Source organism: Anolis sagrei, chromosome 10 (genome assembly GCF_037176765.1).
Source record: "Anolis sagrei isolate rAnoSag1 chromosome 10, rAnoSag1.mat, whole genome shotgun sequence".
Classification (NCBI taxonomy): Eukaryota; Metazoa; Chordata; class Lepidosauria; order Squamata; family Dactyloidae; genus Anolis; species Anolis sagrei.
The window spans coordinates 4,547,718-4,572,743 of NC_090030.1; the positions used below are offsets into that span (position 1 = coordinate 4,547,718).

Genomic DNA, 25,026 nt, shown 5'->3' on the forward strand with positions numbered 1-25,026 from the left:
AAACTTCATGTTTTATAATAAGTTGACAGAAAAAGCAGTTCAATACACGGTAACGTTATGTGGTAATTACTGTATTTACGAATTTAGCACCAAAACATTGCAATGTATTGTAACAACAGTGGATCCGAGCAGGAGGCAGGCTGCGTGTTGACAATTTAATTATATTTTAACTCGTGTGTCAAGTATCACCAAACTGGACACTTCATTCACATGGTAGCCACCACTTTTGCTCTGCTTGAACTAAGGTTATCACCTTGAATATCATAACTTGTATGTAAGTTTACACAGCAGGAACAGGGTGTGTGTGTCCCGCCCCCCAGAAGTTTATCTGCCATTCTTGACCTTCTCTCTGAAGAAGTCATACTTTGGAACAACATTTGAAAACTAGAGATGTAGCAAAATGAAATATACATATATATATATATTGATATCGTAGCCGGTTGCATATGAGCAATGCACCTCTTACAACGCATCCTGTAGCCTTATACTATACTCATTGCTATGACATTTTGCAGCATTTTGTGTATTCTCTGGGTGACTGAAAAATTCAAACCTTTGCTGAAGAGTCCTTGAGTTCGCTGAGGTTGTCCTGTTGGAAATGAATGGAGATGAGACGTGAGCTCGCGCAGTTCTCAGAAACCGCGAGGACTTGGGGAAGCGGGGCCAGACCCTTGAAACAAAGAAAACAGCTATTCCTTCCAGGAATAAGTCCAGAGTTAATAATTCTCAAAAACAGGCATGCAGAAAGGAAATCAGTCACAAGGTAAAGGATTCTTTGAAAGGCCCACCCAACCCACAAAGAAAAAACAAAGTTATATTCCTAGCTCAATTAGAGACCCTCCCTAGCTAAATATTAAAGGTCGTCATTTGCAAAAGCGTAGCCACATTAGTCTGTTATCGTATAACAGACAATCTTGTGCTGGCTTTTAAGGACAATATATTCAGTTTAGTGTCACCTTTTGTGGACTACAAACCACATCCTCAGATTTGAGCATCAAGTATATACACACCAAAGTCCATAAGTTAGACTCCACCCTGCTTAGACCCATCATGAGTGCCATTTGGATCCCCCACATACAACTTGGCAAATTTTCTGGCCGAACAGCTACAAACCCATATTGGGCTCGCTATGCACTTCATAGACAAAATCAGCAACCTCATGCTCAACACCAACGTCAAACTGATCAGCTTTGATGTGTTGTCTCTATTGACCAAGGTCCCAGTAGCAGACACCATCGCACGAATCAACCAGAAGTTCCCAGAAGACATCATGGCCCTGTTTCACCATGGCCTCACCACAAGCTACTTCCAGATGGGGAGTCCTCTCAGTTCCATCATAGCTAACTTCTACATGGAACACTTTGAGGAACAAGCCCTGGAAACAGCAACAAAAAAGCCCACTACATGGTTCAGATATGTGGATGGCACCTTCACAATTTGGAGCCATGGAGAAGAACCCAACAAATTCCTGGACCACCACAATAGAATCCACACAAACATCCAATTCGCCATGGAAAAAGAAAATGGAGGAAAACTGCCATTTTTAGATGTCCCAGGTAAAGGTTGTCCCCTAACATTAAGTCCAGTCATGTCTGACTCTGGGGTGTGGTGCTCATCTCCATTTCTAAGCTGAAGAGCCGGCGTTGTCCATAGACACCTTCAAGGTCATGTGGCCAGCATGACTGCATGGAGCGCCCTTACCTTCCCGCCGGAGCGGTACCTATTGATCTACTCACTTTTATATGTTTTTGAACTGCTAGGTTGGCAGAAGCTAGGGCTGACAGCGGAAGCTCATGCCGCTCCCCAGAATCTAACCTGGGACCTTTCGGTCAACAAGCTTAGCAGCTCAGTGCTTTAACCCACAGCGCCACCGGGAGCTCCTAGATGTCCTAGTCATCTGCAAACCAGATCAACAATTGGGTCATACAGTTTGCAGAAAATCTACACACACGGACAGATACTTACATAAAAACTCCAACCATCACCCAAATCAAACAAGATGCACCATTAAAGCTCTGGCAGACCATGCAGAAAGAACCTGCAAAGCCCACCTCCTTCAAGAGGAACTGAACCACCTCAACTGGGCTCTCCAGGCCAATGGAGACTCCACCTCGGACATCAGAAGAACCGCAAGACCGAGAACAAACCACGAGAGTCAAGACCAAGATCCACCCAGAGGAAAAGTAATTATACCATACATCAAGGGAACTACTGACCGCAGAGGGAAGCTCATGAAGAAGCAGAACCTACAAACTATCTACTAAGAAAATCCAACCAATTTTATTTATTTATTTATTAACAACATTTATATGCCGCCCTTCTCACTCCAAGGGGGACTCAAAGCGGCTTACAAATTATATGTAAACACAATATATTATATTATAAGTATAGCACAATATTAGCACCAAACATTCCCATACCGCACTATACCACTATACTGTAATATTATTAGTAATATTACATGCAATATATAATATATAATTCTTATATTGTATTTTTATTTGTATTATATTGCTCTGTTCAGCAAAGGACAAGAGGGATCCTCTCACCTCTGCAGGAGTCTACCGTATACCATGCAGCTGTGGACAAGAAGTCTACATAGGGACCACCAAACGCAGCAGCATTGCCCAAACACGAATCAAGGAACGTGAAAGGCACCGTAGACTAATTCAAACAGAGAAGTCAGCCATAGCAGAGCACCTGAGGAACCAACCTGTTCATAGCATATTATCTGAGAATACAGGAATGCTGAACCACTCTCACAACCACCATGTCAGGCTACACAGAGAAGCCACTGAAATCCACAAGAAGCATGTGGACAATTTCAACAGAAATTGAAAATGAGCAAAATCTGGCTACCAGAATGTAAAAAACTCCAAAATCAGGAAAGTAAATAAAGAACAACACCCAAAGAAATGGGGAATTCCAGACAAGAATCAATCAGGGCCAGCTAACACCTCCCAACAAAGGATCCCCAGGCAGCAACCAGCCAAGCTTTGAAGCTGTTAAGGCCATTCAATGCAAAAGATGGCCATTTGCAACATTCACAGCTGCCTCAAGCAGACAAAAGTTCTTTCTCCTTCCCTGGACAGCATTCCAACAGATCTCACAATAAATGTGGGCAAAACGACAAGAGTGAGTTCTTTCTGGAACATGGCCAGACAGCCTGGAACACTCACAGCAACCCCTATATACACACCGTTATGGGGATGAGATCAGCATGAAAATGGATGTGCAACATGAGAAATATATTCACTGTGTATACACTTGAGGGTCAAATACTATATTTTGCACATCAGAGAACGTGAAGTGCAATCCTTGCAAGCCCAATAAGCTTTTGGTCTTAAAGCTCCTCTTGCTGTTGTAACAATAACTGTTTTGGGCACCACTGAATGGCCCCAGTATTATTATATTTTTAATGGAAAGTTATATTCGAGTATAATGGAATACTGCAGTCGTTCCCACACACTTGCACAAAGTTAAATCCCACTCAAGCAAGCACAGGAAGGACTTTGACCCAAATGACTGACTATGACTCAGAAATAACAACGTGCGTTTTATTTGTCTGGCCAATTGCTCTGTGCCTTCGTCCAACCTCTTAAAAAAACAACAACAAAGGGGATTCTTTGAAAGGTTGGCAAGATGGCAACAACCCTCCACACACACAATTCATTCCTCCCGGGGCTCTGAGGCGGCGTATCGGTAACTTACAGTTTCAAAGCTTCTGCAAACGCAAAGATTCCGTATGAGCTTTAGAGATGGTTTAGAAATAATAAAAAATATACAAAAAAAGAAAAAGAAAAACACGGAGCAAGGAATTGCTACCCTGAGTCTTCTGAGAAGGCTACAGCCATGGTTTTGTGCTGCGCTCAGCTGCTGGGGATTTTTCTCTTTGCTGGGCGGAAGGAAGGTTTTGGCTGCCACGTCTGGTTTAAGCGCAATGCGGAGCTCAACGGGGTGGGAGCCCACCGGAATATAAACAAACCTCGCAGGGAAGGTGCAACAGAAGCTGCCTGCTCATCACTCAACACACACAACTACAGGAGAACTGATCACCAAGGAGGCTTTTTTTAAAAAACGGGGCTCCTTGTCAAGGCTCCTCCTCGGAAGGCACGCATCGGTATTGAATGAAGCTCATCAAGAAGCCTGAGGCATTCAGAGGTATCGCGTTATCTTGCCATCCTTCGGAAACTCTCTCTTCGGTGCTACGCGTTCTTCCACGTCAATGCCGAAACGCATGCTCCTCTGCTCTGCTGCCGCCAGAGACTTGAGCTTGCTTGTAGCTACCACTGCACTCCACAAAAAATATATATATATCTGACTGTTTAAAAACAGCGAGGCACTTTCGGTTTTGTGTTTCAAAAAAAATCTTGCCACTCTCGAGCTCTATTTACAACATTTCCGCTAGGTCCTTGAAGCTTTTATTTCTTTTTCTAATATTTTTTTTCCGCTCTCTCTCAATATGGGGAAAAAAAAGAGTCCACCAACCAAGAAAAGGAATGCATTTTCCTCTAATTCAAACGTGAAAGCTCCCAATGGCTCCACTTGGCACAAAACTTGACGGAAGTCGGACAATGGCATTCCAAACACGACAGCCTAAAAATGGGCGCTGCCTTCCTCAGGCTATACTAACCTTTACTGTAGAGGAATGCGATGGAGAACAGTGGCTATCAACTTTGCGGCGTTTTTGTTCTGTGGGAACAGAAGGAGAGAAAAGGGAAGCGATGTTACTCAATCATTACACCACACGTCAATCAATCAAAACTTTAGTACATTTGGCTCAGTAGTAAACGGTGCCCAACTGCAAACAGATTAAGAAACTGTTGGAAAGAGCAACCTTCCAAGCCTTCACAGTTTGTTTATTAATGTATATATTTGCTAACCCGTATTGTATGTATATATTGATTTGCCAGTTTGACTGACCTCTATGGCGTGAGAGGGGCTACAGAAATGATTGTACTAAGCATGCTTTGTTATCAGCATGCCTTTGGACTTCAGTGTTAGCAGTTTGTTTTAGACCTCGGTGGAGGTGGATGAAGTAAACTTTTGAACTTCAATGAAAGCAGTCTGCATTTTGGACTTACGCAGGAACAGTTTACTATATGTTTACTTTGAGAAGCAGCAAGTACAGTTATACAGTTTGGACTTTCATAAGATACATTTTGGACTGTGGACTATTGATTATAAATGATGCCCTGTGATCTCAACACAGGGAAACTACATCCTATCTATAAATGTGCCAGCATGCTGAATTAATGCAAGATGTTTGTGAGTAAACAAGATATGTTACTTTTTTAAAGAACACTTTGTTTTATCTTTGAGTTCAAGGGAAAGTATATGTTTTGGGCAAATGCTACTGCAACTTCAAAGAAATATTTGAAAACTCTGCTCACTAAGTATATGTTTTTTGTGCAATAGCATGCCTTTGTCCCTGGCAGTTCAAAGACATGGTTTATCAGATTAACAGAATATTAACTTGTGTGCCATTACATGAATGCTTCTGAAGATCATCTTTTCAAAAGGACATACTTTTCTTGACTAGTGTTTTTCAAAACACTGGGGCCAGTGTACCTGAGGGCCTGCTTATCCCCCTACCAACCCCAGGGATTACTTTGGTCCGAGGACCAAAATTTGCTTGAAGTCCCCAACATCCGGACTTATCATCTGCCCTCTACTAGGCAGAGAGCCTTCTCGATTGTGGCCCCTTATTTATGGAATGCCTTGCCAGTTGAAACCCGAACCAGCTGAGAGCTACTTGCTTTTCGGAAAGCCTGTACAACCTTTCTTTTCTGACAAGGTTTCGATGGGTGAATAACTCGGGACTATGTCGGTTCTTGTTTTTATTGTATTTTAAAGTTGGTTGTACTGTTTTAATCTACTGCTGTAAACCGTTCTGAGCCAAATTGGGAGTGGCGGTATACAAGTCAAATAAATAAATAAAGAAATAAATAAATGGTAGTCTCCAGCTGTTCATAGAGATTCGCATTTGCCAAAAGGATATTGACATCATTTTTCCTTTTCAAAAAGGTTATGAATGCCATTTTTTCCAAACTAAACTGATAGGACTAATTAAACACAGGTTCTTGAGGGCCCGCTTTCAGTTCTCCAGATGTGTGCCATTCTGTGTCTTGCTGCTAGACTCCCGGGAAATTCCCGTCAACAAGGTGGGTCCTTAATATTGTCTTAAGGTCAGTGTTTTCCAGTTGGGCTCAGGTATGATTCACCATCTAGCCCAATATTACACTAGCAGCTGGTTCACGGTTACTAAAAAAGCCTATTCTACCAGTCTTTCTTCATCCCTCTTATCTCATCTGGATTCTGACATGGCAGTGAAAACTATTCAACAAGACTATGGGACATTGCCTTCTGTAAGTTGCATTCTCGCTCATATGTTTCTTGTTCCCTAAGCGCCCTGACTATACACTAGGCTGGGCCTCTTTGTGGAGCAAATTATCTTAACATCTAGACCGTGGCCAAATATCACTGCCTGTTCTCCAAGGCAAGGTGCAACGTGTCTCCAGCTAAAGGGCTTCAAAGTACATTTTCAGGAGTCCATACAATGCAAGACTTTGTCCATGCAATAACCAGGATGATCAATGTATGCATCACATCTTATTGTCCTGCAATTTTGACAAACAGGCTCAGCTACGTATTATTAACCCAACTACTCCACCTTAAGTCCCCACCTTAGCAGCCTTCAAGAAAAATCTGAAAACTTGGCTGTTCCGATGTGCCTTCGGAGAGTGACCATCTATTCCATCTCTGTCTGTTCCATCCATAGTGGTGTTTCTATGATGCACTTCTCCCATCCTAAACTGAAATCCTACCTCGCTTTTTATCTTTTTTTGGGCTCCCCTCAATCACATAATTTTTATTCCCATCTCATCCAGGGTTTTATCATTTTACTTGTCCTCTGGCCTGCCCATTCTGTTTGATTTTATATTGTTAGTTAATTAATTAATCAATTTTATTTATTTACCACATTTATATGCCGCCCTTCTCACCCCAAAAGGGACTCAGAGTGGCTTACAAAATATATCTACAAACAATATATTATATTATTAGCATAATACAATATCAGTATTATATATTACTATATTGTACTGTACCATTATATTGTAATATTATTAGTATTACATGTAATATAAAATATATAATTATAATATTGTATTATTAGTAGTAGTATTATTATATTGTATTACATTATAATATTATAAATATTATAAATATTATATATATATACAATATATTTTATTAGCATAGTACAATATCAGTATTATATATTACTATATTGTACTATACCATTATACTGTAATATTATTAGTAATATTACATGTAATATAAAATATATAATTATAATTTGCTTTATTTTATTATTTTATTATTTATTTTATTATTAATTTGCTTTATTTATGTTATTTTGCACTGTATGTATTTTATTCTGAGGCAAATTATGTTGTTTGTAGTTTGTATTATATTTTTGCTGTATTGTATCTTTGGGCTGGCCCTCATGTTAGCTGGCCCGGTTCCTCTTTGGGGAGATGGTGGTGGGGTATAAATAAAGTTTATTATTATTATTGTTACTCAGAAGCCTACCTGGAAAATCAGGCAACTTCCATGTAAAGTTTTTACTAGTTGACCACTTCCCTCATGTGACCTTGGCTGTTGCCTAAATTTATCTCTGAGGTAGCCAGAAAAAGACAACTTCCTGTATTAGACTAGTCCTGCATCTATGCCTGTGAGACGTGGACTGTCTACAGACATCACATGCAACTCCTGGAACGATTCCATCAGCGCTGCCTCCGAAAAATCCTGAAAATCTCTTGGGAAGACAAGCGGACAAATGTCAGCATGCTGGAAGAAGCAAAGACCACCAGCATTGAAGCTATGGTCCTCCGCCACCAATTCCGCTGGACCGGCCATGTTGTCCGGATGCCTGACCACCGTCTCCCAAAGCAGCTGCTCTACTCCAAACTCAAGAACGGAAAACGGAATGTTGGAGGACAGGAAAAAAGATTTAAAGATGGGCTCAAAGCCAACCTTAAAAACTCTGGCATAGACACTGAGAACTGGGAAGCCCTAGCCCTTGAGCGCTCCAGCTGGAGGGCAGCTGTGACCAGCAGTGCTGCAGAATTTGAGGAGGCACGAGTGGAGAGTGAAAAAGAGAAACGTGCCAAGAGGAAGGCGCGTCAAGCCAACCCCGGCCGAGACCGCCTTCCACCTGGAAACCAATGCCCTCACTGCGGAAGAAGATGCAGAGCAAGAACAGGGCTCCACAGCCACATACGGACCCACAAGAATATTGGAAGACAATCATCCTCGGAAAGCGAGGGAATCACCTAAGTAAGTAAGTAAGTAAGCATCTATTTGCAGTGTTCTTATCCTTGTTCATATGCATCTTGTATTGCGTATCCCACATAAAGGCAAATCATCAACATTTTAAATCCCAGGTCCCACCCAAACGCTCAGCTGCCTTCTGAGGCATTTCAAGAAAACAATGGCTGAAAATGAAAGCTGGAAAGCTTCAATTAGGATTCCAGTTTCAAAATATCACTTGTCAACCACCCTAGGGAAACATGAAAGTGCAAATAGGTGGTAAACATACCCCTGTCACAATCGGAGGCTTCTGAGCGGGGAACAGGCGACTTCAAGGACCCAGCAACTGGTGCCTTCTCTCCTCCTCCTCCTCCTCCTCTAATGTTTTCCTTGGTCTTCATATCCTTCATTACATCTCGCTCTCGGGATGGTTCCTTCTCTCTTTCCTTTTCTATTGTTGATTTTGACTCGATGTTGGTCACGATTATCTTGGACTTCTCGTCCTTCGACAATTTCTCTTCTCTCTTTGCTTTTTCCTTCTCTTTGTCCGACTTCGGCGTCTTTTCCTTGATATCTCTTGCTTTATCTTCTTTGTTTGCCCGCTCTTCCTTTGGCTTTTCTTTCCCATCTTTCCCAAGCATTTTGGCCTCAGGAGTGGCAGTTGGCGCCTTCTCCTTTTTCTCCTTCTCTTTTTCCTTCCCACATTTTTCTTTGTCCTCCTTTTCTTTTACAACTTTGCTATTTTCAAATAAAAAGAACCAAATATGAGTAAAATATTTTTTTTATTTATGACATTTATATGCCGCCCTTCTCACCCCGAAGGGGACTCAGAGCAGCTTATAAGACATATATACATACAGTATATTATTAGCATAGTACAATATCAGTATTAAATATTACTATATTGTAATATACCATTACATTGTAATATTATTAGTAATATTACATGGAATATAAATATTTATTGGTTTGTTTACAACATTTATATGCTGCCTTTTTAACCGGAAGGGGACTCAGAGTGGCTTACAAGATATATATATATATACATACAATATATTGTATTATTAGCATAGCACAATATCAGCACTATATATTACTAAATTGTACTATAGCAATATAGTTTAATACTAGCCGCCCCATGTCACACATTGCTGTGGCCCAGTCGGTGTATATGTGTTTTGTGTGTATATATATTTGTGTATATGTGTATATATGTGGTTTTGCGCATGCGTTGTAATGTATTTTTTATTTCTTGGCTTTTTAAGTCTCTTCCAGTGTGTTTTTTCCAGTGTGTTTTTCCAGTGTGAGCTTAATAACATCACCATCACCTCTGTGTACAAGCCCCCAAATGAAGAGTTCTGCTTCTCCTCCCCCGAGAACTTTGACAGGCACCAAAGGGCGGTAGTAATTGGTGACTTCAACAGCCATAGCCACGTATGGGGCTATGCCCAAGAGGACAGAAATGGAGAGGCTGTCCTGTCCTGGTCTGAACTGCACAAACTATCACTCATCCATGATAGCAAGCTCCCACCATCCTACAACAGCGGGAGATGGCACCGAGGTTATAACCCAGACCTCTTATTTGTGAGCGACAGCATCGTACAGCAATGCACCAAATCAGTGGGACCACCAATCCCAAACACACAGCACCGACCAATAATATGCCAACTGTTCCCAACAATAAGGCCTCAGGAAGTTCGATTTAAACGAAGATACAACTTCAGAAAGGCAGATTGGACTAAATTCTCAGACATGTTAGACGACATGATCACATCAGTCGCACCAATCCCTGAGGAATATGAACATTTTATTGAAATAGTGAAAACTTGCTCACGGGCCTTTATACCGAGAGGCTGCAGAACCCACTACCTCCAGGGCATTACTCCTGAAACAGCTGCCTTGTTGGAAAACTATTACGAAGACCCATTTAGTGAGCAGACTCTTCAGGCAGCGCAGAGCATTGTGTCCTCCATCTCTGAAGCCAAGAAAGAACAGTGGATCAAGTTGATCACAGAGGTCGACATGGGCAGGAGCAGCCAGAAGGCGTGGAGACTGCTGAGACGGCTGAGCAACGATCCCTCACAAACTAATACCCATGCCAACATAAAGGCAGATCAGATAGCACACCAACTCTTGAAGAATGGGAAACCCAACCTTGCCACCAAAGTAGGAAAGAAACCAATAGCCAGACAACCAGAGATTGAGAACAACAACCTCCATGAACCTTTTACATCTACTGAATTGGACATGGCTCTCAACAAATGTAAGAATGGCAAAGCAGCTGGCTTGGATGATATACGGATAGAACAAATCAAGAACTTTGGTCCAAAAGCAAGGCGCTGGCTGCTGGAGCTGATGAACAACTGCACTGCATCCTGTCAGATCCCCAAAATCTGGAGGAAAGTAAGAGTCATCGCCATCTTGAAGCCAGGCAAAGACCGTAATGACCCAAAAAGCTACAGACCAATCTCCCTGTTGTGCCACCTCTACAAAGTTCTGGAGAGACTTATTTTGCATAGAATTATGGAAAATATAGACCCCTGTTTGATCCCACAGCAAGCTGGCTTCAGAAAAGGCAAAAGCTGCACATCGCAAGTGCTGAACCTGACTCAGCACATAGAAGATGGCTTTGAAAGGCAGCAGATCACAGGAGCTGTCTTCATAGACTTGTCAGCAGCCTATGATACTGTGAACCACCGCCTCCTCCTGAGAAAAATGTATAATATCACCAAGGACTACCACCTCACCCGCCTCATAGGAAACCTGCTACAAAACAGGAGCTTTTTTGTTGAGTTCCAGGGCCAGAGAAGCAGATGGCGGAAACAGAAGAACGGCCTGCCTCAGGGGAGCGTGCTTGCTCCATCCATCTACACAAATGACCAGCCACTGCCAGAAGGGACAGAAAGTTTCATCTATGCTGATGATCGTGCCATTACCGCTCAAGCAGGGAGCTTTGAGAAGGTAGAACAGAAGCTCTCTGAAGCTCTAGGTGCTCTTACTGTCTATTACAGGGAAAACCAACTGATCCCTAATCCATCTAAAACACAGACATGCGCCTTTTACCTTAAGAATAGACAAGCATCCCGAGCTCTGAGGATTACCTGGGAAGGAATCCCACTGGAGCATTGCAGCACACCCAAATACCTGGGAGTCACTTTGGACCGTGCTCTGACCTACAAGAAGCACTGCCTGAACATCAAACAAAAAGTGGGCGCTAGAAACAACATCATACGAAAGCTGACTGGCACAACCTGGGGATCACAACCAGACACAGTGAAGACATCTGCCCTTGCGCTATGCTACTCTGCTGCTGAGTATGCATGCCCAGTGTGGAACACATCTCACCACACTAAAACAGTAGATGTGGCTCTTAACGAGACATGCCGCATTATCACAGGGTGTCTGCGACCCACACCACTGGAGAAATTACACTGCTTAGCCGGTATTGCACCACCTGACATCTGCCGGGAAGTAGCAGCCAATAGTGAAAGGACCAAGGCAGAGACATCTCCAGCTCATCCCCTGTTTGGGTATCAGCCAGCACGTCAACGACTTAAATCAAGACATAGTTTTCTTAGATCTACAGAGACACTCGCTGGAACACCCCAGCAAGCGAGAGTCCAAAAGTGGCAGGCCCAAACCCAGCACCTCAATTCATGGGTGATACCAGATGAGAGACTCCCCCCTGGGCACTCAGAAGACTGGGCGACTTGGAAGGCGCTGAACAGATTGCGCTCTGGCACTACGAGATGCAGAGCCAATCTTAAGAAATGGGGCTACAGGGTGGAATCCTCGGTATGCGAGTGCGGAGAAGAACAAACCACTGACCACCTGCTGCAATGCACCCTGAGCCCTGCCACATGCACGATGGAGGACCTTCTTGCGGCAACCCCAGAGGCACTCCAAGTGGCCAGATACTGGTCAAAGGACATTTAACCAAATACCAAATTTGCAAAATCTGTATGGTTTTTTTTTTCTTTCTTTCTTTTTTTCCCTTTTCTTTTTAATCTCTGTGTTTGTTTTGCTCTGTTAGAATTGTAATACAATGGTCGCTGATGACACGATAAATAAAGTGTGTTTTTCAGTGTTTTTTATGAGTGATGGTCACTCGTTGGCCTGAGAGGTGTCTTGTGTCCAAATTTGGTGTCAATTTGACCAGTGGTTTTTGAGTTATGTTAATCCCAAAAACGAACATTACATTTTTATTTATATAGATTATCAGTAATATTATATGTAATATAAAATATTAATTATAATATCATATTATTATTATTAATATTATATTGTATTACATTATAATATTATCAATATTATATGTATATACATTATATTATATTATATTATATTATATTATATTATATTATATTATATTATATTATACTAGCCGTCCCCTGCCACGCATTGCTGTAGCCCAGTCTGTGTATATGTTTTGTGTGTATATATATGTGTATATGTGTGTGTATATATTTGTGTATATGTGTATATGTGTATATATTTTGCACATGCGTTGTAATGTAATGTAATTTTTATTTTTTGGCTCTTTAAGTCCCTTCCGCTGTGTTTTTCAGTGTTTTTATGAGTGATGGTCACTCGTTGGCCTGAGAGGTGTCTTGTGTCCAAATTTGGTGGCAATTCGTCCAGTGGATTTTGAGTTATGCTAATCCCACAAACGAACATTACATTTTTATTTATATAGACTATCCGTCCCCTGCCACGCGTTGCTGTGGCCCAGTCTGATGGTCATGGGGGTTCTGTGTGGGAGGTTTGGCCCAATTCTATGGTTGGTTGGGTTTAGAATTTTGTAAAAGCACTCAAGACTTGGCTGTTTGGTAATCAGCATTTAAGTAATCAGATCTAATTTGCCAAATAGTCACTGTTGAATATTTTTATGTTGAATGTTTTTATATTGTTTAAATGCTTTTTTGGACTGTAAGTCGCTCGGAGCACCTTGGTGGAGAGCGACTAATTAAGAAATAAAGTGAAGTGAAATGAAGTGAAGTGAAGAATGCTCTGTGATTGTAGGTGAACTACAAATTCCAGCAACTACAACTCCCAAATGTCAAGATTCTATTTTCCCCAAACTCCACCAGTGTTCGCATTAGGGCATATTGAGTATTCTTGTAGAGTTTGGTCCAGATCCATCATTGTTTGAGTCCACAGTGCTCTCTGGATGGAGGTGAACTACAACTCCAAAACCAAAGGACACTGCCTACCAAACCCTTCCAGTATTTTCTGTTGGTCATGGGAGTTCTGTGTGCCAAGTTTGGTTCAATTCCATCGTTGGTGGGGTTCAGAATGCTCTTTGATTGTAGGTGAACTATAAATCCCAGCAACGACAACTCCCAAATGACAAAAGCAATTTTTTTGAGTGAAGGACATACATTGGGTTGTTAGGTGTCTTGTGTCCAAATTTGGTGTCAATTCGTCCAGTGGTTTTTGAGTTCAGTTAATCCCACAAATGAACATAACATTTTATTTATATAATTAGTAATATTACATGTAATATAAAATATTAAATTATAATATCATATTATTATTAGTATTTTATTGTATTACATTATAATATAATAAATATTATATGTATATACACAATATATTATATTATATTATATTATATTATATTATATTATATTATTAGCATAGCACAGGAGACAAGATGGAATTGTCCCCTGGCTCCCTTTCTCTTCACTCTGGCCCAGAGTGGCAATTGGTGCTGGGGGAGGGGACCCCAACTTATGGCAAATATGTACCATTAACCCTTCCAGTCTTACAAATTTTGCTTATAAATTGCCAATGTCTTCTGAATCAAGAATCAGTGTAAAGAAAGGCCTTCCTTATTTGGATTCACAAGAACAAAACTGTACCAAAAAGGGAGAAATCCTTGGAATTGTGTTCTCATACAAGTGACTAAATAAATACCCCAATATAATGAACATTGTAAAGAGAAACCTTTGGCAGGTGCTCACCTATTTGAAGAACTGTTTCCATTGCTTGTGGTCACCTTTGGAGTTGTACTGGCAGCCTTATTGATCACTTTGACAGCACCCTGAGATTTCTCTTTTAATTTATCTGTTAAAGAAAAATAAGCAACGGCTAAGCAGAATATAAAGATTTTGTAAACAAGGGAATGTTGTTAAATATCCCATTGAATTAATTATTGTTTTGCTGGGAAATGACACGGATGAAGATGGCAGTTGCCAATAATTGAAAATTCCAGTGTTGGCATGAAGAATAAACTCTGCAAAAGTATAGCCAAGAGTAACAGGATTATTTATATCACAATCCTATGTGTGGCTATTCATAAGTGAGCCCTCCTGAGTTCAGCAGGACTCAAGTAGATGTGGGCAGGTCTGCAGCCTCAATCTCATCTTGTCACTGTAACAAGCTGCTCCCTCCTCCCTATGACTTCCCCTCACATCTGTATACATGGCCATCATGTCTCCTCTCAGCCTTCTCTTCTGCAGGCTAAACATGCCTCCGAATAAAGGATTCCCCCAGGCAGCAATCAGCCAGGCTTCGAAGCTGAGAGGCCATTCAATGCTAATCAAGATGGCCAATTGCAACAGTCACACTTGCCTCAAGCAGACAAGAGTGTTGTTTTTTTTAAAATATCCAATCCTGGCCATTTCAAAGATATATAAACCTCACTTGCCTAGTTTCTAATTGGCCACCTTGATTAGCACTGAATAACCTTGCAGCTTGAAAGCCTGGCTGCTTCCTGCCTGGGGGAATCCTTTCTTGAGTGGTATAAGGTCAGGAAATACTCAGAAAAAAAGGGAAATTCCAGACAGGAAACAATCAGGGCCAGTTAACACCTCCCAACAAAGGATTCCCCCAGGCAGGAAGTAGCCAGGTTGTGAAGCTGCAAGGTCATTCAATGCAAAACAAGCTTAACACTATTAATTAATTAATTAATTTATTTATTTAGTACACTTGTATACCGCTAATATCTCAGCCTAAATCGGCGACTCATTGCGGTTTACAACACTTAAAAACAACAATATCCAGATTAAAAGCATAAAACACATATACACATATATTAATGTTAAATAATTTTAAATATATTGCAATACTTAAGTTGAAACCCACATGTTTCTGGATTTCAATGGCTTCTCTCTGTATTGTCTGACACAGTGGTTGTTAGAGTGGTCCAGCATACCTGTGTTCTCAAATAATAAGCTGTTTCCAGCATATTACCTCCCAACAAAGGATTCCCCCCAGGCAGGAAGCAGCCAGGCCTTGAAGCTGAAAGGCTATTCAATGCTAATCAAGGTGGGCCAATTGCAATATTCACACCTGCCTCAAAGAGACAAGAGTTCTTTCTCCACCCTGGAAATTATTCCACAGGTATATAAACCCCACTTGTCTAGTTTCCAACAGACCTCACAACCTCTGAGGATGCCTGCCATAGATGTGGGTGAAACGTCAGGCGAGAATGCTTCTGGAACATGGCCAGGCAGCCCTGAAAACTCTCAGCAACCCAGTGATTTTGGCTATGAAAGCCTTTGACAACACATCAGCTTTCATTATTAGTTGTATACTAATTTATGCAATGCTTTTGATACGAAATAAAATAAAAATTTTCATTATTTGGCAACTGAGCCTGTGGAAAGGTTTAATTACAAGTTGTAAGATTTAGCAGTCCGGAGAAAGGCATGCTTCAATGAGTGATACTTGGGTGATACATATATATCTATATCCCCATAGTTTCATCTATGCTAATGATCGTGCCATTACCGCTCAAGCAGGGAGCTTTGAGATGGTTGAACAGAAGCTCTCCGAAGCTCTAGGTGCCCTTACTGCCTATTACAGGGAAAACCAGCTGATCCCTAATCCATCTAAAACACAGACATGTGCCTTTCACCTTAAGAACAGACAAGCACCCTGAGCTCTGAGGATTACCTGGGAAGGAATCCCACTGGAGCATTGCAGCGCACCCACATACCTGGGAGTCGCCCTGGACCGTGCTCTGACCTACAAGAAGCACTGCCTGAACATCAAGCAAAAAGTGGGCGCTAGAAACAATATCATACGAAAGCTGACTGGCACAACCTGGGGATCACAACCAGACACAGTGAAGACATCTGCCCTTGCGCTATGCTACTCTGCTGCTGAGCATGCATGCCCAGTGTGGAACACATTTCACCACGCTAAAACAGTGGATGTGGCTCTGAATGAGACATGCCGCATTATAACGGGGTGTCTGCGCCCTACACCACTGGAGAAATTAAACTGTTTAGCCAGTATTGCACCACCTGACATCCGCCGGGAAGTAGCAGCCAATAGTGAAAGGACTAAGGCAGAGACATCTCCAGCTCATCACTTGTTTCGGTATCAGCCAGCACATCAACGACTTAAATATAGAAATAGTTTCCTTAGATCTACAGAGACACTCGCTGGAACACCTCAGCAAGCGAGAGTCCAAAAGTGGCAGGCTCAAACCCAGAACCTCAATCCGTGGGTGATACCAGATGAGAGACTCCCCCCTGGGCACACAGAAGTGTGGGCAACTTGGAAGGCACTCTGGCACCACGAGATGCAGAGCCAACCTCAAGAAATGGGGCTACAAAGTGGAATCCACGACATGCGAGTGTGGAGAAGAGCAAACCACTGACCACCTGCTGCAATGCACCCTGAGCCCTGCCACATGCACAATGGAGGACCTCCTTGCAGCAACACCAGAGGCACTCCAAGGGGCCAGATACTGGTCGAAGTACATTTAATCAACTACCAAGTTTCCAAAATTTGTGGGGCTTTTTTATCTGTTTGTTTGTTTTGTTCTGTTAGAAATGTAATACAATGGTATGGTTGCTGATGACACGATAAATAATAATCTATATCCCTGGCTGCCGTACCCGTCTCCTCAGCAGTGCTTTCTTCCAGCTTAGCTGCGTTGGTTGTGAGCGCCGAAGGGGGCAGCCCGGCTCCTCCTCCTCCTCCCGGCCCGTTTTGCACGGCAGTCGGCACTGTGTTCCTGGTGGGTGGGTCCTTGTGGTGGAAATCGTTTTCAGGGACCATGCAATGCTTTCTACTTTTCAGCTGCCCAGAATAGCTGAAAGTCGCAACGAGTGTTAAATACGCACGGAACAAACAAAACAACAAGCAAAGAGAGAAACTTGGGAGAGCTGCTTGGAGAGACCAATGTGGGAACTAGAGACGGCTGAACACTTCCCCAACACACCCCATTCTTCAACCCACTCACAAGATTTTTACCCAAAACCTCTGCCACCAAAAAGACCTTTGCCTCTATTCTGAAAAAAAATTGGCGAAAGGAATCGGTCAAATGAGATACATTACAGGCTTTTAAAGATTTTCTGTAACATAGAAGGGAGATTAGCATCAAGCAATAAGATATATGACATAGCAGCAGCGATTCTCTGTTGAACTGTTTGCATTCCAGTTGGCAGCTATAAAAGCAAATGCCTAAGTTTATTTTTCATTCTTCCTTCCAAATCTTTTCCCTTTTGGGTCATGTCTACAGTCAGAGATTGTTTTGCTGATGATCGCTGTAAAATACTTCAAATGAAATACCGTATATACTCTAGTATAAGCAAACATTTTCAGCCCTTTTTAAAGGCTGAAAAAGCCCCCCTGTGCTTATACTCAAGTGAAAGTTACTTATTTTTTTGTTTTTATTATTTTTATGACATTTATTAATTTACTCTATTTTTATTATTACATTTACATTCGTTTATTCTATTGTTATTTTTATTATATGTATTATTTTACTCTATTTATTATCATTATTGTTATACATTTATTATTTTACTCTGTTATTATTATTACATTTATTATTTTACTGTTTATTGTTATTACTATTGCATTTATTATTTTACTATATTTATAATTACTGCACTTACTGTATATACTCGAATATAAGCCTAGTTTTCAGCCCTTTTTTTAGGCTGAAAAAGTCCCCCTCGGCTTATATTTACTCTATTATTATTATTATTATTATTATTATTATTATTATTTTCATTTCATTTATTATTTTTTTCTATTTATTATTATTATATTTATCATTTTACTCTATTATTATACATTTATTATTTTGCTGTATAATTGTTATTGCTACATTCATTATTTTACTCTTTTTATTATTGTTGTTATTATTACGTTATTATTACATTTGTTATGTTGCTCTCTTTATTATTATTGGAAGGATACGTAAACACATTTACATTGAAGAAGGTAAATAATCATTTAATCAGAGTTGGGTCTTATCTTAAATTACTATATTTGTAAATATTCAACCTACTGATTCCTCAATTAATGGAATTTAATTGATATCTATTTTTATTTTGCAATTTACCAGTAGCTGCTGCATTTCCCACACTTGGCTTATACTCGAGTCAATCCGTTTTCTCAGTTTTTTGTGGTAAAATTAGTTACCTCGGCTTATATTCGGGTCGGCTTATACTCGAGTGTATATGGTATGTCATTTTACTATTATTATATTATTTTACTATTACATTTATTATTTTACTCTATTATTACATTTATTATTTTACTCTATTATTACATTTATTATTTTACTCTATTATAATTATTATTAAATTTACATTATTTTATAATTATTATTAAATTTACATTATTTCTATCATTATTTTATTACATTTATTATTTTTCTCTATTTGTTATTACACAATTATTATTATTATTATTATTATTATTAATTATTATTATTATTATACTCTACTATTATTATTTTAAACACAACAAGATGAGTCCACAGCAAACAAGATCACTCTGCTGGCTGTTGTATTGGATCACATGTCGGACACTTCCCAAATTATTATTATTATTATTATTATTATTATTATTACATTTATTATTTACTATTATTTATTATTTCTCATCATCACCATGTCATCATCTACTTACAACAGAATCTCAAAACATTTGGATAACTGATAAAATTCCAAAAAGACTACTGCCAAATACTGCCAGGAAAGGGACATATTACTCTACCATTTTTTAAAAAATGCCTGTAAGATTTTTGAATTTTCTGCGTATAATTAAGCTATGCTGTTAAAAGAAGTGGTTGTTACCCCATTGCTAATGCATATAGGTCAGGCCTCTTTTCCTTTTCTTCTTGGTAGATTTTGTGGACTCTCCTTTCCAGCGCTTGGCCCAGATTCACCACTTTGGGATACCAGGGTAAGATTTTGGTCAGCACGATCAGGATATTTCGGATGTGCGTATATTCGCCCGTTTCCAGGCAGTGCACCGATGCCTAGGAACATCAAGGAAAAGGTGCCATCAAAAGGCTTTCAAGAGCGCTGCAAAAAAGCCTCGGCCTCTTCTCAGTTTTTCTAGGTTACCTTTGTCAGTTTATAATGCCACTTGTGTACGACGTGCCGGAAATTCTCATAATCCAATTGGTCAGCTTTGTTTCCACCATCAAAACCAGTTGCCCGTAATATAGTGAGGAACCCTGGATAGTTGCCACATTCCTGTAGGTAGACAAAGATTTAAAAAGCCCTTAATTATTATTCAAGAAGCAGGTAAAGTGGCAAATCTATCTATCTATCTATCTATCTATCTATCTATCTATCTATCTGTTATTTATTTATGACAATTATATGCTGCCCTTCCCAACCCGAAAGGTCTCAGAATACACACACACACACACGCACATGCACATATACACACACACATACAATATATTATATTATTAGAATAGTACAATATCTGTATTAAATATTACTATATTGTACTGTACCATTATATTTGTGGTAATATTACATGTAATATAAATATATAATTATAATATATTATTATTAGTAGTATTATACTGCATTACATTATAATATTATAAATATTATACATATATATATATATATAATTATATATATAATTATGAATTTAATGAAAAGCTAGGATTTTGCAGAGGAATAAGCCAACTTGCTACTGAAAATCAGGATCATGTAGTTATGCTAACTCATAGAATCCTAGAGTTGGAAGAGACCTGGTGGGCCACCAAGTCCAACCCCATTCTGCCAAGAAGCAGGAAAATCAAATTTAAAGCATCCCTGACAGATGGCCATCCGGCCTCTGCTTCAAAGCCTCCAAAGAAGGAGCCTCCACCACACTCTGAGGCAGAGAGTTCTACCTATGAACAGCTCTGTCAGGAAGTTCTTCTTCATGTTCAGGTGGAATCTCCTTCCTTTCTTGTAGTTTGAAGCCATTGATCCATTGCGTCCTAGTCTCCAAGGCAGCAGAAAAGCTTTCTCCCTCCTCCCTATGACTTCCCCTCACCTCTTGACACCTGGCCCCAGGCATGTAGCCGGGGGGAGGGGGGGGCCTTGGGGGGCATCAGCCCCCCCCCCCCCGAAATTCTTATGGTGGTTCTCAAAAAGGCCTTACTGGTGCATTGTTTATGTTTATGTTATGTTTATTCATATCATGATCTGATCACCCTACTCAATATATCCCATATGTATGGGGGTATTGAGATAATGATACAAAAGTTTTGCTAGGGTAGACCCTTTTTCACTCGGACTCAGCCCCAACCCCGAAACAAACTCAGCCCCCCCCCCCCCCCGAATCGAAATCATGGCTACGGGCCTGCCTGGCCCTAACCCATGTCTCCTCTCAGCCTTCTCTTCTTTAATGGCTGATACCAAATGAGAGACTCCCCCCTGGGCACACAGAGGACTGGGCGTCTTGGAAGGCGCTGAACAGACTGCGCTCTGGCACCACGAGATGCAGAGCCAACCTTCAGAAATGGGGCTACAAAGTGGAATCCTCGACATGCGAGTGTGGAGAGGAGCAAACCACAGACCACCTGCTGCAATGCACCCTGAGCCCTGCCACATGCACAAGGGAGGACCTTCTTGCAGCAACACCAGAAGCACTCCAAGTGGCCAGATACTGGTCAAAGGACATTTAATCAACTCTCATACTCACAAATTTTGTAATCTGCTTGTTTGCTTTGTTCTGTTAGAAATGTAATATAATTTGACTGGTTGTTCTGACACGACAAATAATAGTGAAAATATTAACACAACCAAGTCTGAGTCCGCAAATCCAAATCAAGTCAAATCTTTGCATTTCCTTTTTTTCTGCCTAAGTGGAGTCTTTTGCATTTGTCTCCGTTGAACTTCATTTTGTTCAACCATCAACATGGTTAAACTAATATTGAGGGTAAAAAAAACCACCATTTTTTCCTGGGGCACAAATTGCATTTTTGATTTTCTTAAAAAAAAAGAAATGGCAACACTTTGTGCTTGGACTGATTCACACAAATGGAGGGCCAATCCAAAATGATATTTAGGGTGTTTCTACACAAGAGATAAATAGATAGATTTTCTTCCACCAGGAGAAATAGGAAAACAGTTTCAAGTAGATTTCTGTATTACTACTAGAATTTCCATATTTTCTGACTCAGAGTACCCATCTTCAGTATGATAATATCAAGTTGCTGTTATCACAGTTGTCACAACGGTTCCGATTCACCCAATATTACTTTAACCTGTTTTAGAGTTAATCTTCTGGATATCCCACCTACCTTTTCGTATATGGCCCTATCGCTATGCCATCGAGTTACAGTTTCGAGCATGCAGCACAGGAAGCGGCCGTAGCGACTGGCTTCGTTTTCCGTGCAGCTCGCGACTGTATAGATTATATCAGAAAATACCTGCAAGACATTTTCAAAGGTTACGTGAGCAGCAAAAATGCACTATTATGTGATAAGGACTGAGTCATACTTTTAAGGCTACACAGTAGTCGTCTTCCACAAATATACCGAAGATAGCTATGCAAAGTATACAAAGTATTCAAAGTTAGCTTATAAGTTGCATTGAGTTTATGTTATTTTATGTTTTGCTTTGATTGTCTATTTGTTTTTGGGCATTGAATGTTTGCCATTTTGTTATTTTTTCCAAACCACCCTGAGTATCTTCTGGGGGAGAGAGCGGGTTATAAATAAATAAATAAATAAATAATAATAATAATTATTATTATTATTATTATTATTATTATTAATAATAATAATAATTTAAAATAAATAAAAAATAAAGAGTTCCTTCTTCCAGTTTGAGGCTTCTTTTCCTACATTAGCTTGAGCTCAAAATCCCAGAACATGACCATTTAAGACAATCAAATAATCCAAACATTGATAATTATATTGAAAGCTTACAATCTAGTATCCTATTCAGCGGCTACTTTTTCGTTTCCCACAAGCGTTTTTAAGCTCCCAGGCATTCCAATTACAATCTGTAACCCATTTTGTTCCTAGGTTATACATGTCAGTTACTCTCTGGTTCTACCATAAAAACACAGAATATCTTTATTAAACTGCAAAAACTTTGTTCTTACAGAAAGGGCATCCTGCAGCACATTTTGCTCTACTTTGTCAATGAGTATCTTGAGTCTCCATCAACTGAACCTAGTTTGTGGCAGCCACAAAAATGTCAACCTGACAAACAGACAACTCTCAGGAGACCAAGTACCAGTGTTAAAAAAAATCCCTCTAAAATAAGGACAGTATATAAAGAACAGTACTCAGAAAACAGAGGAATTCCAGAATGAAACAATCAGGGCCAGCTAACACCTCCCAACAAAGGATCCCTCGGGAAGGAGCCAGGTTTTGAAGCTGCAAGGCCATTCAAGGTGGCAGCATTCACACTTGCCTCAAGCAGACAAGAGTTCTTAATCTACAAAAAAATTAATCTACATCTGGCCCTGCCATAATGTTTTTAAATCGTTTGTGTGTTATTGCTTATATGTTCAACTGTATTATTTACATTGTTTTATTTGCTTGCTTGTTTCTTTGTTGATATATTGTTGTATTTCTATTTCACAGGCTTGGCCTCATGCAAGCCTCCCCGAGTCCTTTCGGAGAGATGCTGACAGGGTATAAATAAAGTTATTATTATTATTATTATTATTATTATTATTATTATTATTACATTCTCTCCCTCACACAGGACCTTCCACAGAAATATAAACCTCCCTTCCTTAGTTTCCAACACACTTCACAACATCTGGGGATGCCTGCTATACATGTGGGCAAAACATCAGGAGAGAATGCTTCTGGAACATGGCCAGAGAACCCAGAAAACTCACGGCAACCCATTATGCTTTAGTTTTCTAATGAATATCTCATCATAAGAGTCTCAACCAATTCAACCAGAGAAGTCAGTCATAGCAGAGCACCTGATGAACCAACCTGGACACAGCATATTATTTGAGAGCCTAGAAATGCTGGACCACTCTCACAACCACCATGTCAGGCTACACAGAAAAGCCATTGAAATACACAAGCATGTGGACAATTTCAACAGAAAGGAGGAAACCATGAAAATGAACAAAATATGGCTACCAGTATTAAAAAAACTCTAAAATTACAACAGGAAAACAACAGAGAGGAAACAAACAAGGACATCTAATCACCTCTCAACAAAAGATTCCCCCAGGCACTGCCAGGCCATCAAATGCGAATCGAGGTGGTCAGTTGAAACATTCACACCTAGCTCCAACAGACAAGAGTCCTTTCTCCCACCTTGGTCATTCCACATATATATAAACCCTTTTTCCTAGTTCCAACAGACCTCACTACCTCTGAGGATGCTTGCCATAGATGCAGGTGAAACGTCAGGAGAAAATGCCTCTAGAACATGGCCATATAGCCCGAAAAAACCTACAACAACCCAGCAATTCAACCTAGTTTGTGGCAGTCACAAAAATGAAGTTTCTGGAGTAGAACAATTACTTTCAAAGTAAGGACCGCACAATTGAACAGGAAATAACACTTTCAAACCAGGAACAAAAACAAAATTTGTTTCATTTTGTAATTGCTTGATCCAGAACATTCCCCCCCCCCCCCTTCTTAGCTCAGTTGCAGTTTTTTACAAACTGAGCTAACCTCATAATGCCTTCACACACTTAACTCATTCAACTACCAATTCGTAGGTGTGTTTGCTATGAATCAATTAATTCTTTTTTTGAAGAAGAGACATCCATCAATGCTTCCAAAAGTGCCAGAACAAAACAGGGCATCAAACCCAACAACTACTTACTCTGTCATAGCAAAGCAGTGTGGAAAAATTGGGCGTTTTCTGCTGGTGCACCAATTCCACAAAGCGGGCACAATAAACAGCGTCGATGGCAGAAAAAATACATCGAGGAAATATACATAACTGTAGAAATTTGGTGATGGTCTCGTTTTTCGTAGACTCTGATAAATTGAAAACAAAAGAAAACAAGGAAAGATAAACCACTGTCTGATACCAGATGGAAGTTTTTAAATCAATTCCTTTCCCTATTGGAATGAAGGATGGGAGGAAAAGAAATTCCAGGGTATATGAGAGAGCTCTCAACCACCACAAAATGGAAGTAATTAACACACAACCTTTTAGAAAGAGCATTGAGAGAGAGAGAAGGCAAAGTGAGGCAAAGTTTCACTGAAGCGCCAAACAGAAGGGAAGAAGTCCACCGAACTTACTTGCAAGAAGCCAATTATCCTTTTCCAGTTTTAGCCTTTGCAGCACCCTTTGCACGTGCTCCGACTGCTTCTTTTCTTCTTCCAGAAGTTTATCCTGAAGCGCCGTACAACGTTCTTTCTCTTTCTTCTTTTTATTCGGAGGCTACAAAAAGAAATGTGTTTAGATTATACACTGAGCACAGAAACCTACAGAGGAGAGATGAGGAACCTGATAGTAATGGCAATTGGGCTCAGTGAGGAGTCCACTTCCGATGCAGTTC

At 40.2% G+C, this 25,026-nt stretch overlaps 1 protein-coding gene across 2 annotated transcripts in view; it reads right to left on the reverse strand.

Annotated features, from left to right (window-relative positions):
* The window catches only part of THOC2 (THO complex subunit 2), a 74,288-nt gene that overhangs the window by 11,012 nt on the left and 38,250 nt on the right, over positions 1-25,026 (reverse strand). Inside the window, exons 24-33 of one of the 2 annotated variants that reach the window (XM_060756401.2) lie at positions 24,767-24,908; positions 24,342-24,499; positions 21,830-21,958; positions 19,641-19,772; positions 19,368-19,552; positions 17,172-17,368; positions 14,283-14,385; positions 8,606-9,054; positions 4,634-4,692; positions 554-589 (exon numbers count right to left, since the gene is read on the reverse strand). In XM_060756401.2, coding sequence (XP_060612384.2) covers positions 554-589; positions 4,634-4,692; positions 8,606-9,054; positions 14,283-14,385; positions 17,172-17,368; positions 19,368-19,552; positions 19,641-19,772; positions 21,830-21,958; positions 24,342-24,499; positions 24,767-24,908 — 1,590 coding nt within the window. Of the gene's footprint in view, positions 1-553; positions 671-4,633; positions 4,693-8,605; positions 9,055-14,282; positions 14,386-17,171; positions 17,369-19,367; positions 19,553-19,640; positions 19,773-21,829; positions 21,959-24,341; positions 24,500-24,766; positions 24,909-25,026 lie in introns of both variants that reach the window. The other variant, XM_060756400.2, reaches the window with a different exon arrangement.